The 14,874-nt window shown below is 41.9% G+C and overlaps 1 protein-coding gene across 1 annotated transcript; it reads right to left on the minus strand.

Annotated features, from left to right (window-relative positions):
- Positions 1-2,249: 2,249 nt before the first annotated feature.
- Positions 2,250-7,271, minus strand: BCDIN3D (BCDIN3 domain containing RNA methyltransferase). The gene is made up of 2 exons (XM_007107481.2): positions 6,855-7,271; positions 2,250-3,562 (listed from the first exon to the last, which is right to left on the minus strand). The coding sequence occupies exons 1-2, from the start codon at positions 7,269-7,271 to the stop codon at positions 2,918-2,920; spliced, it is 1,062 nt and encodes a 353-aa protein (XP_007107543.2). The 3' UTR covers positions 2,250-2,917.
- Positions 7,272-14,874: the final 7,603 nt, after the last annotated feature.

A 14,874-nucleotide genomic window follows, 5' to 3' on the forward strand; every position in this document is an offset into this window, starting at 1 on the left:
AATATTGGTTTAGGCACTGGATAAAGGACAGGACTCTAGGCACTAGGTAACCACTGAAGGTTTTTAAGCATAATACTAGCATAGCTAGATATTTGAGAAAGGGAACACTAGCAGCAAGACAGAATGGATTGGAGGGTAGAGGACTTAACATAGAGACCTTTGGTAGGCATCAGACACATGGATGAAATAAGTGGAACTTACATGTTATTGGTAGAATTCATTGGACTTTGTGACTATTTCAATGTGGGAAGTATAAATGAGGAGAATTAACTGAAGTTTGTAGCTTGAGCAATGGGTGGATGCCAACAATTGAGATAGGATTAGGTTTGGAATGAGGGTAATGAGTTTGCTTTTGGGTTATGTTGAATTTGAGGTGCCAAAGAACTATCTAGGGGAATGACTGAAAAACAGGAAAAATATTAATCTGGAATTGTGAAGGTGGGGCTTATAACTATTGGGGGTTATTAGCATACAGGTAGTTGTTAAAGGTATGGGAGTGGAGGAACTCATCCCAGAAAAAAAATGTAGAAGAAGACTGGATGGACCCAAAGGAACCCTAAGCATCAAGGTGTGGTCTGTTTCGACTTGCATCATAATCATATGGCATGCCTGTTAAAAAGATTCCTCATTGTGAATGTATTTAATGCCACAGAATATACACTTAAAAACAGTTAAAACTGTACATTTCATGTTACATATATTTTTCCACAATAAAAATTGCAAAAAACCCCAAATCAAACGAAACCAGAATCCTAAGCCCTATTTCTGACCTGAATCAGAGTTTCTAGAGATGAATCTAGGACTCCCCAGGTAATGCTTATGCAAATTAAAATGTGAACCAATTGCTTAAGGTGTAGAGAGAAACTAAGAGATTGGAAGAGAATAATGGCAGAGAATAGCAGAGAATCAAAGGGAGCGTGATTCAGTGAGGAAGGAGTCAATAGTGTTGAATGGTTTCATGGCCCAGGAGGAAGACTGAAAAGAGGCCTCAAAATATGGCATTCAGGTGGCCACTGATGAATGGAAGATGAGGGAGCAGAGGCGGTGGCATGTATTCTTTCAAGGGCTTTGCTCATGTATGGTGGTGAAGAGATGGAGATTGCATAAGGCTGAGAGGGAGACAGGACACAGGAAAAGTGGGTGGTTTTGAAGGTGAGAGAGAACTGAGCATGTTGGTAGGTGGACAGGAAGGTTCAATGAGGCCAAGGAGACACCAAGGGGATCCTTAATAAAATACAGTTTGGGAGAGGTAGTAGAGGTTGGGATCTGGAACTTAGGCAGAGGTTATTTGGGTAAAAGCTCACTGGGTAAGTTTAGAAGTGAAAACAAGGGAAGATGAAGGGGTTCAAGACTGAGGGCAAGAAAAGGCTTCCTGACACAGTAAACAAAAATGGCACTAGTTGGTGGTTAGGTCACCTGCTTAGATTAATGGAGCAGGAATAGAGTCAGGAGCCTGCCTGCAGAAGGGTAAAAGTCTGGAAGAGTCACTGGGATAAAAGTGATCAGGAGCAGCAATATAAAAAGACTGAGAAGTAGTATTAGAGTCTAATTGAGACTGGAAATGGCACCAACCATACAATTATCCTGCACAAAATAGAAAAATTGGTTTTCCTAAATGAAGGTTTTGGTTCCATCCTCCTATTATTTAGGAACTGCTCTGGCTTCTGCTCTCCCTACATAAAGTTCAAATTCCTTAGTAGGAACTTTTACTAACTTCTTCAAGAAGTCCAACCTCTAATTGGTGGTTCAGACTCTCTTGTTCCCTGTTCTTCCTTCTATAACATCAACTCAGAAAATAACAGGATCTTAGAGATTGTGAAGCTCATCAATCCAATCTCCCTTCTTAGCTAGGTATGTTTTGTTTTTCCATCTTCTCTCCACCAAATCTTCTCTGTCTTCCACTTTCCCTTGAAGTGGACTCATGGGTGTTTTAAAAATCAACACCTGCCAGACATCAGTGACACCTATCCCACAGCACTGACGCTGTAGCCATCCAATTGTAGGCTGCATTTTGTGTAGGCTTCTCTGCACGTATTCCCACCCCCATACTGGTATATGCCCCCCACCTCTATACTGGTGTGCTATGACAGAGGACACTGACAAAAAAAGTCCTGAATTAACTTACTCGCTGGCATGTTTTCTGTTTTGAGCTTGGGTGAGGTTCTTTTTCTTGAGTTGAAACCTCCATGGGTAGAGTGGTTAAAGGCAGAAATTTCTTTTCTACTCCAGATTCACAGGACATTTTCAACCATACTCAAGTCACTTTTATTATATATAAAATATAATTGTATATATTGTATACAATCCCACTTCATTCATTTTATTTGTACCGGTTGGATTTTGAGTTCACAATTTAATCTTTTAAACATCTTTTAAATGCTAGCCGATGCATCTTGGTTAGTACTGTATCTGTAACTGCTGTGCTCAGCCTGGGCATGTTGGAAACTTGACCTGCTCTGGCAAGATGTTCTTCCTACCAAAGCTTCTCCTTTAGCCAGGCCAGTGACTTTTCATTCCAGATTGTATTGTGAGGTTTCTTTCCATAGACAGTATGAGTAAGTCTAGAAGAAGCCTGAAGAAGGCAGATCAGATTTAAGGGGCCCAGGGAAGGGACAATCTAAGGCTAACCTGGTCTAAGTCTTCCTAAATAACCACCAAAAGCAGCCCCTTGCATATCCCAGAACCAGGATCACTTTCTCTAGGTCATTCCAGATAGGACAGATCATTGCCCCACAGGTATATTCTCCTCAGGGATCTTCCCCCCAGATGAGGAAGATACTGATTCTTTTAATTGCATGTCCTGGACATTTAAAAAGCTTCTGCCAAGTTTTAAAGCTGCCTAACTATCAGGAGTTAAGGAGAATGAACTTAATTCTTTGTATAAAACCCTTTCAATATCTCTATCCTCCCTCCCATCTCATTGTCTCCAGAATCTTATTCTGTTCCTTTCTTTCCCTTCTTCTATCAGTGATTCAGGGATCGGATGAGTCTCTGTGGCTTGTTTTGCCCTGAAGAGCAGAAGGCTTCGGTCCCAACTGGTGTTGCCGAAGCAGCACACTAATTCCATGCCATGGTCCTGGGTCAAGATCTGCACAATCTGATTAGCCATATCACCTCGGATAGCTAGGGAGCGGAAGTGATCAAAATCATGAAGGCCCAGCTTCCGGAGACGCCTTGCAGCTGCCCGATAACACTTCCAGGGCTGTGGTTCCACAAGGAGGTAGCAGCACAGGGAAGAAAGGTGGGCCAGGAACTCCCAAAGGCCTTGGTCCCCATGGTTCAGATGAATCCACATGGTTATTGACATGCAGAAGCCAATATCAAAAACTGAGCGTCCAAACTGGCTTAAGAAAGAGCTCAAGAGAACTTTCCGGGTCCTGTGATTCATGAAGTCCAGGGTGACAAAGGTCAAGCCATCAGGAAAAGGGCATTCTTTTTCAGCTCGTTCCACCAGGACTGGATCTATGTCGCAGCAGAGGAGATGGAGTTCTCTTGAGGCATCTGAGCAGGTCTCCCCATCATGTAGGGAAAGGAAATGTTTGTATAGAGCCACACTCAGATCCTAGAGGAATCCAAAAGAGCTTTGTCATTGCAGCTCTCAACCAGTGAATAGAAGAGAAATCTATATCTCTTATCCTCCCATTGAGACTGTCACTTACTCCTGGTTTCATAGGATGTAAGGTTGTTAAACTATAGCCTAAGCAGTTTGCCCCCCAAAAGTTTTCCACAAAGCAGGCTCTCAGCGCCCTCCAGGAGTCTCAGGCTGTAATACATCATCTCCATACTTTCCTGACACTGATGGGTTGTGTGGTTGAAAGTTACAGCCCAATGGATGCAGCAAAGGAGTCCAGAGCAGTATTTTCCAGCTTAAGTAATATGCTGGTAAGCTCACTATCTTTTTCTTTTTTTGAGTATCTCAGACCCCAGGGAGGAGGAAAAGATTTCAGGGGCATAACCAGTGCTCCTTGCCAGGAAGGTGAGGAACAGAGCAAGCACCATCTTATAAAAATCTACTTCTCAGACCTGTAGTTGGGAAAGTTTGCATTCCAAAGTCTTCATTCAGCCTTCACTCTACAGCTTCAATTTTGCTACATGTGTTATGTTTCACCACCCCCTTCTGAGACTTATTCTGCTTTTGCATCCATTACCTGCTGACCTCCTTCTAGCCAAATCCAATGATTTGGATTTTCACCATCTTAGCACCTTTTTGACTCTTAAACAAGTCACTTTTCCCTTTCTCTAACTTTGACTTCTATAACCATTATAACTAACTCAAATTCGTGTTCTAATCTGTTTTTTTAAGGCATTTTTCTATTCACTACCTCATTTGCTCTGTGCAACAATCCTGTGAGGAAAATATTTATGCCCTTTGTGCAGGTGAAGAAAGTGTGGCTGGAAACAATCCAGATGTCCAACAACAGTAGCATGGATTAAGATGGAATACCAGACAGCAATTAAAAATGAAGGAATTCAGCTCAGTGCAGCAACATGGATGACTCACACAAATACATAATGCTGAGTAAAAAAGCAAGACACAAAAGAAAATACATGGCAAGCTTCCATTTCTATGAAGTTAGAAAATGGACAAAATTAAACTACACTGTTTACGGATACAAAAATAGCAAGCTATAAAGAAAAGCAAGGAAACAATAATAATAAAAGTTGGGTTCTCTGGGTGGAGAGGGGCATTTATGAGCAGGGAAAGGCATATGGGAGACTTCTTGGGGTGCTGACAATGTTTTATTCTTGATATAGACAGTAGTCATAAAGGTGTCTGCTTTATAATAATTCATAAAGTGTGAATTTATGTTTTGTGCACTTTTCCCTATGTGTGGTATAGTTCATAAAAAACCTGTATTTTAAAAATTATGGTTCAGAGGCTAATGACTTGTCCAATGTCACATGGTTACTACATGGCAGGACTTAGGCAACATTAAGTTCTTTCCTCCATACCAGGCTTCTCATACTTCAATAGGCATACACATCACCTAGGGATCTTATTAAAATAAAGATGTTGATTTAGTAGATCTGGGTTGGGGGCGGAGATTCTGTATTTCTAATAAACTTCTAAGTCATGCTGATGCTGTAGTTCAAGGACCACATTTTGAGTAGGAAGATTATGCTGCTTAAAAATTTCTCCCCATCTTTCTATTTATTTCTCTGCTGTCTTCCTCCTCCTATCTGATCTTGGGTGTGCCCCATGTTTGACCAGTCATTTCATCACATCAGTCCCTCCTCTACCACATCTCAATCCTCTCCATCCTCAATTCCCCAATCCTAGAGACCCCTGGAAGCTTAAAAAAGAAAATACAGACTCAAGGGCTCAATCCCCAAGATCCTGATTCAGTAGGTCTAGAGTAGGGCCTAGGAGTTTCTAAAATCTAAAATTCTAAAAACAAAGCACCCCCCAAATTATCGCCCATCTATATTCTGAAGCTGCTAAAAAAGACTGTGGTGACATGAGTGATCTCCAAATTATTAAATGAAAAGCAAGGTGCAAAAGAGTGTGCTATTATTTGTAAAACTAGAAGAGGTGAGATATTTATACATACATAAATGTTTGTGTACACATAAGGTGTATACTCAAGAAATTATAAACAGCAGTTGCCACTGTGTAGGAGAGGAGGATTTAGGGTCAGGAGTAGAGACTTGCTTTTTACTATATGCCCCTTTGTATTGTGAATTTTTTTTTTTTTTTTGGTCTTATCAAGTGCAAGCATCTTTTCTTAAGTGCAAAATAAAAAACTCCCTAAATGTACAGCCAGGTTTGGGAACCACTGCCCTAGTTAACTGCAACTATGTCCTGACCCCTAAGGTACACGTATACTATTTTCAACTTTAAAATCTCCTGTAGTTTCCTAATGCCTTTCATGAAATCCCAAGTCTTAAACCCAGTCTCTTTTCCCCTTTGATTTGCTACATCATCACAGTAGAGAAATGTTTGCAAGGGACAGCCAGACATCCACCCATCTGCTCATTCCAGCTTTTTAGCCTGTGTCCAAATGTCTCCCTCCCATTTACCAGCCGTGTGCCTACGGTCCTCAACCCTCTACCAAATTCTCTTCTGCCTAAGGCCAGAAACACGATAAAATTCTCATCACCTCCCACTCCTGGTCTGGAACGGAGTGAGGGTACTAACTTTTTGAAGCATTTGTAATCATAGGGTCAGAATGCCTGCTCCTCTAGGATATCCTAGTGGCTACAAATAGGTGTCAGACAGACATTTCGCTATTTTGCTTGTGGTTTGACTATAATCATTCTTATGCCTAAAAATACTTTGCGGTAAGAAAATGTGGCAATGCCTTCCTCCCGCAGGATGCTTTATTTTTCTTTCTCGATCTTCACTATACTCAGCCAACTGATTGCTTTTAAAATAAATATCCACTTGGCTCCAGGGTCCATTCTGCACCGTTTCACACTAATCTTAATTCCAGGCATGATTCTGTCACCCCTGGCTCCCAGTAAACCAATCCCAACCCCACGCTCCCAAACTTGGGTCTCGGGAAGTCCCCTCTCCCCCAGCCAGGTCGCCAGCCACGCTGGACAGGAGGCAAGCGCTGGAAGCCCAGGCACAGTGGCCCTTCCCACCCGGCGTTCTGCCAGGAGGCCGCAAGCACGGAGGCGGGGCCGCAGTAATTCGGAACATAGTTGAAAACGATTCCTCACCAAGATTCCTAAAAGAGATGGTGCTGGGACCCTAGAGGCAGGTGGCAGGGGTCGAACACTACGCCTTTAAACTCATTTTGGGAAAGTTGTGAGGGGTCTGGTGCCACGCCCAGGCCGGAATCCCAGTGGATGTGAAGGCTGCCAACCTCTCGGCTCCACCGACGTCCGATCCCTCCCCCGTCACTCACCCCGGAGTTACACCCCACGTCGAGCCCCAGGATCGGCCTTGTCTCGGGACTCTGAGGGAAGAGCCGGCGAAGCAGCTCTGGAGGCAGGAGGCGGAGCCGTTGCTCTGGAGGGTGGAAGCGGGAATAATGAGGGAAATTTCCGAATGGGGCGGCCCCGGGTTCCAGAACTCGCGGTTCCTCTTCCGCCGCGGTCTCTTCAACTCCCCCGGTTGCTTGCTTCATGGACGCCGCCATTAGTCTCAGTCTGGCCTCGAGGTCCCCTCGGAACCGGAAGTCGGGAACCTGCAGGCTCGGCGAGCGCGGTCCGGGCTCCAGCGCGCTTGCGCTGCATGGCAAAGGCGAGTGACTGTAAAGGCGGCCTCCCCTGAGCCAGCGTAGAAGCTTGGGGTTTGCGTTGGCGTGTGGAACCCTCGCCATAACCTGGAGGTGGTTAGTAATATTATCCCGCTTTTCTGGTGAAACAAGCTCAGAGAGGTTGAGTGACTTGCTCAAGCTGACATAGTTTCAACTTGGGCTGCCCAGAACAAGGAGTTTGTTGGGATTTGGAAGTCACTTTTGGTCCACCTTCCTTCCTTTACAAATGCAAGTGAGATCCAGAGAGTAGAAATTACTTGTCCAGGGTCACACGCGAATCTGTGACGCTGGAACTTCACCCGCTTCATCCTGTGATGCCAGGAACTATGGGTCACTCGAGGTGCCAGAAGACCCAGATGGCCCTGCCTGCCACGTGGGTCAGGTGGACAGGGGCAACTGTAGACTGTGAGCTCTTGAGAGGCAAGGACTATGCCTTAAGAGTCGGTACTTAAGAGTGCTTACCAGGCGCTAGACACCTTTCTAAGCCCTTTATATGTATTTATTTAATTCTCACACCAACCCTGTGAGGAAAGAACGGTAACTAATATCCCTTTTATGTAGATGAGGACATTGGGGCACAGCGAAGTTAGTAACTTGCCCAAGGTGTTGCAGTTAGAAATGATAGTACCAGGATTTGACCCAGGCACTTTGGCTCCAGAGGATGTACTTGCAACCATTATGTTATTTTCAGCCTGAATCCCTTATACCTGCCATAATGCTTGACCCAGGGATGCTTAATAAGTATATGCTGAATGAAAACTCAATATCTACAAATGGTATTGGGAAAACTGGGTATTCATATGCAAAAGAATGAAAGTAGACCCTTACACAAAAATCAACTCAAAATGGATTAAATGTAAGACCTGAAACTGTATATCTCCTAGAAAAAAAAACATAGGGGAAAGGCTTCAAGACTGATCTTGGCAATGATTTCATGGATGTGATGCCAAAAGCACAGACAACAAAAGCAAAAATAGACAAGTGGGACTACATCAAACTAAAAAGCTTCTACACAGCAACAGAAACCACTGACAGTAAAAAGGCAACCTATGGAATGGGAGAAAATATTTGCAAGCCATTTATCTGATAAGGGATTAATTTCCAAAGTATATAAGGAACTCCTACAACTCAAAAGCACAAAAACCAATAACTTGATTTTTTTTTAATGGGCAAAGGACTTGAATAGACAGTTTTCCAAAGGAAGACGTACAAATGACCAACAGGTATATGAAAAGATGTTCGGTGTCACTAATCATCAGGGAAATGCAAATCAAAACCACAATGAGATATCATCTCACACCTGTTAGGGTGACTATTATGAAAACAAAAACAAAAGACAAGAGGTATTGGCAAGGATGTGGAGAAAGTGGAACGCTTGTGCGTTGTTGGTGGAAATGTAAAATGGTGCAGCCTCTATGACAAACAGTATGGATGTTCCTCAAAAAATTTAAAAGAGAACTACTACATGATCCAGCAATCCCATTTCTGGGTATTTATCCAAAAGAATGGAAATCAGGATCTCGGAGAGATATTAGTGCTCACATGTTCATTGTGACACTGTTCACAATAGTCAACATGTGGAAATGACTTAAATGTCCATCTGCAGATGAATAGATAAAAGAAACGTGGTATATACATACAGTAGAATATTATTCATCTTAAAAAAGAAGGAAACCCTACCATATGTGACAAAATGGATGAACCTTGAGGACATTATGCTAAGTGAAATAAGCCAGTTACAGAAGGACAATTACTGCATGATTCCACTTATATAAGGTAGTTAAAATAGTCAAACTCACAGAAGCAAAGACTAGAATGGTAGTTACCAGTGGCTGGGGTGAGGGGAAGGGGGACTTGCTAGTCAACTGGTATAAAGTTTCAGTTATGCAAGATGAATACGTTCTAGAGATCTGCTGTACAACATTGTGTCTATAGATAACAATACTGTACTGTACACTTAAAAACTGGTTAAGAGGGTAGATCTCATGTTAAGTATTCTTGTTGCAATGAAATAAAAATTTAAAAAACCCCAAACTCCATACAGGATGCAAGTAGGCAACTAAAGCCAGGTCTGATTTGGGAAAACTGAAAAGGAAGAAAGAAGGGAACTGAACTGAAAGAGACCTGGTGGAATGGAACTAGGCAAAATGTGGGCTGAGCCAGAGATAAGAAAAAAAACTGAGCTGGGAAGAAACTGCGCCGAGGGGGCAGGATGGGGCACGGCATCGGCCTAGGTAGCAGGTTCAAATCAGCAGCCAGGATGGGCCAGAATATCCGACAGGTTCAGCCAGGGGTCTGCAGAGTTGTGCTGACCTCTCCCCACCTGGCCAGCCATCTTCAAGGGGCCTCCAGCTTCATGAGGCCAGCGATTTGCTGAACTTCTTCCAAGGACTGAAGCATGACTTCTGCAGACAATACCAACAGAAGTTAAAATAGGCCCTGTCCCTTTTCCTCTCAGTTTTTACTTCATACTTTCATCTCTGTCTGATCTATCAGACAGAGAGGACATAAGTTAATGACCAAAAGTCACAGTGGGACTGAATTAACCACAATATTCTGCACAACTTCTAGAAAAAGGGGGGCAGGGGAGGGTGGGGGAACAGCAGCACCACCATTTCTCTCCCCAGTGTTTGACAGATTTTGGTGAGCTGAACTTACCCCTTTCTGTCACTAGATGATGCTAGCACAAACACTCGGCAACCCTTAATTTCCAAAGAGCAGGAATCACCTTGCTTTTGTAGGCAGTTTTTTCTTTGCCTGTTTAAACACAGTATATATATATTTGCCAGTAAAGAGTTTAATTTCATCAAGGACATGGGCATGGTTTTTGAGTTCTTAAAACACTGTTCACCCGAAAAGAGATAGACAACAGTCCTAGGTGGTGAATGGCAGGCTCCTCCTGATCCTGGGAGCCTCAAGAAGTAAAGATAGGAGTGGGCCTGATAATGTTATTGGGGACCTGAAATGCGTTAGAGGTGAGCCCATAAAGAGGCATTAGAGTTTGACTCATTCTGGGGACTTTTTGAACCTGTGCCCATTTTTCAGAGCCTGATCAGCCCAAGTGACCTGACAGTGCTCAGCTGGAGCCTGGGGCCTGAGTAACCAGCCTCAATACCTCGAATAGCTGTAATAGCACCTAAGAGCATGCGCTGCACTGCAGTTGGCTAGATTTTGTGGAGCCTGATGCTTATACAATTGTGCGGGTGGGCAGTGCTTTAAAGAAAAAAATTACAAACAAAGATAGGTATGAAAGTGAATATTTACAATGAGAAAATAAATCACAACAAATTACAATTTTTAAAAAGCTGACAAATACCACAAACATCACAAAAAATCCCATAATAGTTTGATGAATCAAATGCCAGTCACACTTGAATATTACTATTTTCTTACATTTTTTGGCTGCATACTCTGATTGCTTCTTCACATGGTAATGATTTGAAAATACCATTTTACTAAGAGGACTAGAAAGATGATTCAGTCTTATCAAATTTGTCTTTTTATTATTTGATCATTTAGAAAAGTTTCTTTCAGGTTCACAATTTGCTATTGGCAATGTCATGTAAATGTTTAGGTTTGTTATCAAATTGGGGAAAAACCTTGATCAAGTTTCCTTCATCTAGGAGCTATACAATCTCAGAGCATTTCAAATTTTCTTGTGCAGGGACTATGCTCTTCAAATTGACTATGTTTACTAGCCAATTTGTCTTTGAAAACCTCATTATAAATGGTGAATTATGAGTTTTTTATTATTTGCATTGATATCAGTAATTTGTGTCAAGTCATCAAAAGGTGTAAAGATAGGAGTTTTGATAATTTGTATTTTGAACAGTTCTTATCAAAAGAGAAAAGAATGCATATATAATGATATTTGCTGTGTTATTGAGTATATTGCTGACACAACAAAACTTGTTTTGACTGGATGTCAATAAGGACAGGATCCTCTGCTTATATTTTTGTACAGCTGACAAGTGAAAGAGTTTTCTTCAGACTAGCTTCTGGCCTCATACACTTCTTTTCTTTTCTTTTTTTTTTTTAAAGAAAATGTGTTTATTTTTTCAATATATATTCTTTTTTTAAAATTAATTTTTATTGGAGTATAGTTGATTTACAACGTTATTTTCAGGTGTACAGCAAAGTGAATCAGTTATACAAATACATATATCCATTCTTTTTTAGAGTCTATTCCCATATAGGTCATTACAGAGTACTGAGTAGAGTTCCCTGTGCTATACAGTAGGTTCTTATTAGTTATCTATTATATATATAGTAGTGTGTATATGTCAATCCCAATCTCCCAATTTATCCCTCCCCCCGCCTTTCCCTCTTGGTTACCATAACTTTGTTTGTTTTCTACATCTGTGACTCCATTTCTGTTTTGTTTAGGTTCATTTGTACCATTTTTTTAGATTCCACGTATAAGCGATATATGATATTTGCCTTTCTCTGTCTGACTTCGGCTTCATATGTTTTCAAAACTTGATTTTCTTCTACTCCCACACGCTTCTGGTTCCAGGTGCAGTAGGACGCACTTAGACCTTGATTTGAACTCTGGCCTTGCACCTTCAGGTCACAACTTCAGGTGAGTCAGCCCGGTGGGCAGATAAGAGATTCCTGGAGCTATTCCTTCATTTGGGTGTCAGGTAATAGTTGTAATAGGTCAACTATGCATGGAAGTGACTGTAAACCATGTGAATAGATCCCAAACAGAGTGTATCCCCAACTAAACTTCCCCTTAGCTGGATTCCAAGAAAGCCTGTGGCCATTCCAGTGCCATCTAACACAAGGGGAAATGTGAAGGATGGTAAGTCAAAGTGGAAACAGCAGTCTTAATCAACTGCAATTAAAATATCTTAACTTTTTCAAATTTTGTAAAATCAAATGACCTTGTAAACACTTAGGAAAATTTCTAAGGCCTTGGAAGGGTCCTGGGTATGAGTGAGGACCCTGAAGGTTGAGTTTCATTAGCTCCATGGTAAATCCATCTCTGTCCTGCACAGAATATGTATCCAAGCACAGTTAAAATGAAGAAGTATATGTAGAATTTGAAATAACCAAGTTGGGAACTATTCACATGCATAATGGCATCTATGGCCTCCCAAGGAACCTTGCGCAGCTGACATCCTGGCCCATGGTCCAGCCCATCCTACCCTCCCATCCTGTCCCTCTCTAATCACACCCCAGAGCCTCTGCTCAGTTCCTGCTCTCCCACCTCACTCACTACCTCCAGCTGGGGTTTGGGGGGCCTCAGAACTGATGGTCAAGCAGGAATCTATGCATATTTTAAAATATTAAATCTCTTTTCTCCCAGAAACAATGTTCCAATAAGGGACTCATACCTGGACTTTTGGAACATAAACCATCTATAAATGGAGAATTTACTTTTTATTATGGTTGAGAAATTCTGCAATTAATCCTTGTAGATTTTTAAACCACTTGGAAATAATATCCATACAATTTATAAATGTATGGATATGTAAACCTCTCATTTTCAGATGAGGAAACTGAGACCCAGGAGGTAAAGGCAATTTCTCCAAAGCTGGAACGGAATTAGTGAGGGTAGGTTAAGTGCTGTAACAAACAACCCCCAAATCTCAGTGGCTTACCACAATAAAGGTTTATTTCTCCCTCATGTCTCAATTCAATGTGAGTCAAGGGTAGGGTGGAGGGGGCCTCTGCTTCTCAGAGACTTCATGGATCCATCTAGAAGCTTTAAAAAACATCTGGAAACATTTCACTGGAGGCAAATAAACCCATGAAGAGATGTTAAACATCACTAGCCATTAAGGAAATACAGACTAAAGCCACCATGAGCTATCCCTATACATCTATTAGAACAGTGAAAATAAAAACATACTGACAACACCAAATGCTTGAATTCTTGGATGCAGAGAAATTAAGATCTGTCATGTATTGTTGGTGAGAATGTCAAATGGCACAGGCATTCTGGCTCCGGACGTGCAGGCTCAGCGGCCATGGCTCACGGGCCTAGCCGCTCCGCGACATGTGGGATCTTCCCGGACCGGGGCACGAACCCGTGTCCCCTGCATCGGCAGGTGGACTCTCAACCACTGCGCCACCAGGGAAGCCCTGGCAGATTCTTAAAAGCAAACAAACAAACAACAACTGGAATTGGGAGGAATGAGGATTAACTGTTAATGGATATAGAGTTTCTTTTGGGGGGACAAAATGTTCTAAAATTAGATCGTGGTGATGGTTTATTCATACCTTCTAAATATACGAAAAAAATATTAAATTGTACCCTTTATTTATTTATGTTTAAATATTTATTTATTTATTGGCTGCGTTGGGTCTTAGTTGTGGTACGCCGGCTCCAGAGCATGTGGGCTCAGTAGTTGCGGCATGCGAGATCTTAGTTTCCCGACCAGGGATTGACTGGAGTCCCCTGCGTTGCAAGATGGACTCTTAACCACTGGACCACCAGGGAAGTCCCTAAATTGTACACTTTGAATAGGTGAATTATATGGTATGTGAATTATATCTCAATAAATCTGTTCTTAAAAAAATGAACATACACTTACCATATGACCCAGCAATTACACTCCTGGGCATTTATCCTAGAGAAATGAAAACTTATATCCACACAAAACCTTTATGTGAGTATTCATAGTGGCTTTATTTGTAGTAGCTAAAAATTGGAAAGAACCAATATGTCCTTCAGTAAGTGAATGGTTAAACAAACTGTGGTACATCTATAGCATGAACTATTACTCAGTGATAATAAGGAATGAACTACTGATACCTGCAACAATTTGGATGGATGTTAAAGCATTATGCTGAGTGAAAAAAAATCTCAAAAAATACAAACTATATGGTTCCATTTATATAACATTTTCAAAATGAAAAAATCATAGAAAATGGAAAACAGATCAGTGGTTTGCTAGGGTTAGGGGGGTGGATGTGACCATAACATGGTGGCTTAATAGAGATGTTTGTGGTGGTGGAATGGTTCTGTATCTTGATTATAGCGGTGGCTACATGAATCTATGTGATAAAATGTCACAGAACTATTTACACACGTTGTACCAATGTTAATTTCCCAGTTTAGGTAGTGTGGTATAATTATATAAGATGTAATCATTGAGGGAAACAGTGAAGGGTACAGGGGACCTCACCATACCTTTTTGTGACTTCCTGTACTTCTATAATTGTTTCAAAATAAACAGTTAAAAAAATAAGAGGAATTGTTAGAGAATCAATATAGGAAGCAGTTACACCCTCACCCTCTCCACCACCCAATGTAGCCATCTATGCCCCCACCTGCCTCTAACCCTGGCAGCAAAGTGGACAGGGTAAAATAGAGAATCTCTGGTCTGGGGGACACCAGCCCAATGGAGGCAAGGATAACCTGCTGCAGGCTTAAGTGAAAGTTTACACAGTGAATGTTGAAAACCCCAGATTTCTCGCCCTACCACCTTCCAGATAACTGGCAGCCAGGGTTACACCCTTCAAGTGGGAGGTCTGGAGGGCCTGCTTGGGGAAACTTTTTCCTTTTTTTTTTTTTAAATTTATTTATTTTTTGGCTGTGTTGGGTCTTTGTTGCTGTGTGCAGCTTTCTCTAGTTATGGGGAGCGGGGGCTCCCCTTCATTGTGGTGCGCGGGCTTCTCATTGCGGTGGCTTCTCTTGTTGCGGAGCACAGGCTCT

Source organism: Physeter macrocephalus, chromosome 6 (genome assembly GCF_002837175.3).
Source record: "Physeter macrocephalus isolate SW-GA chromosome 6, ASM283717v5, whole genome shotgun sequence".
Lineage (NCBI taxonomy): Eukaryota > Metazoa > Chordata > Mammalia > Artiodactyla > Physeteridae > Physeter > Physeter macrocephalus.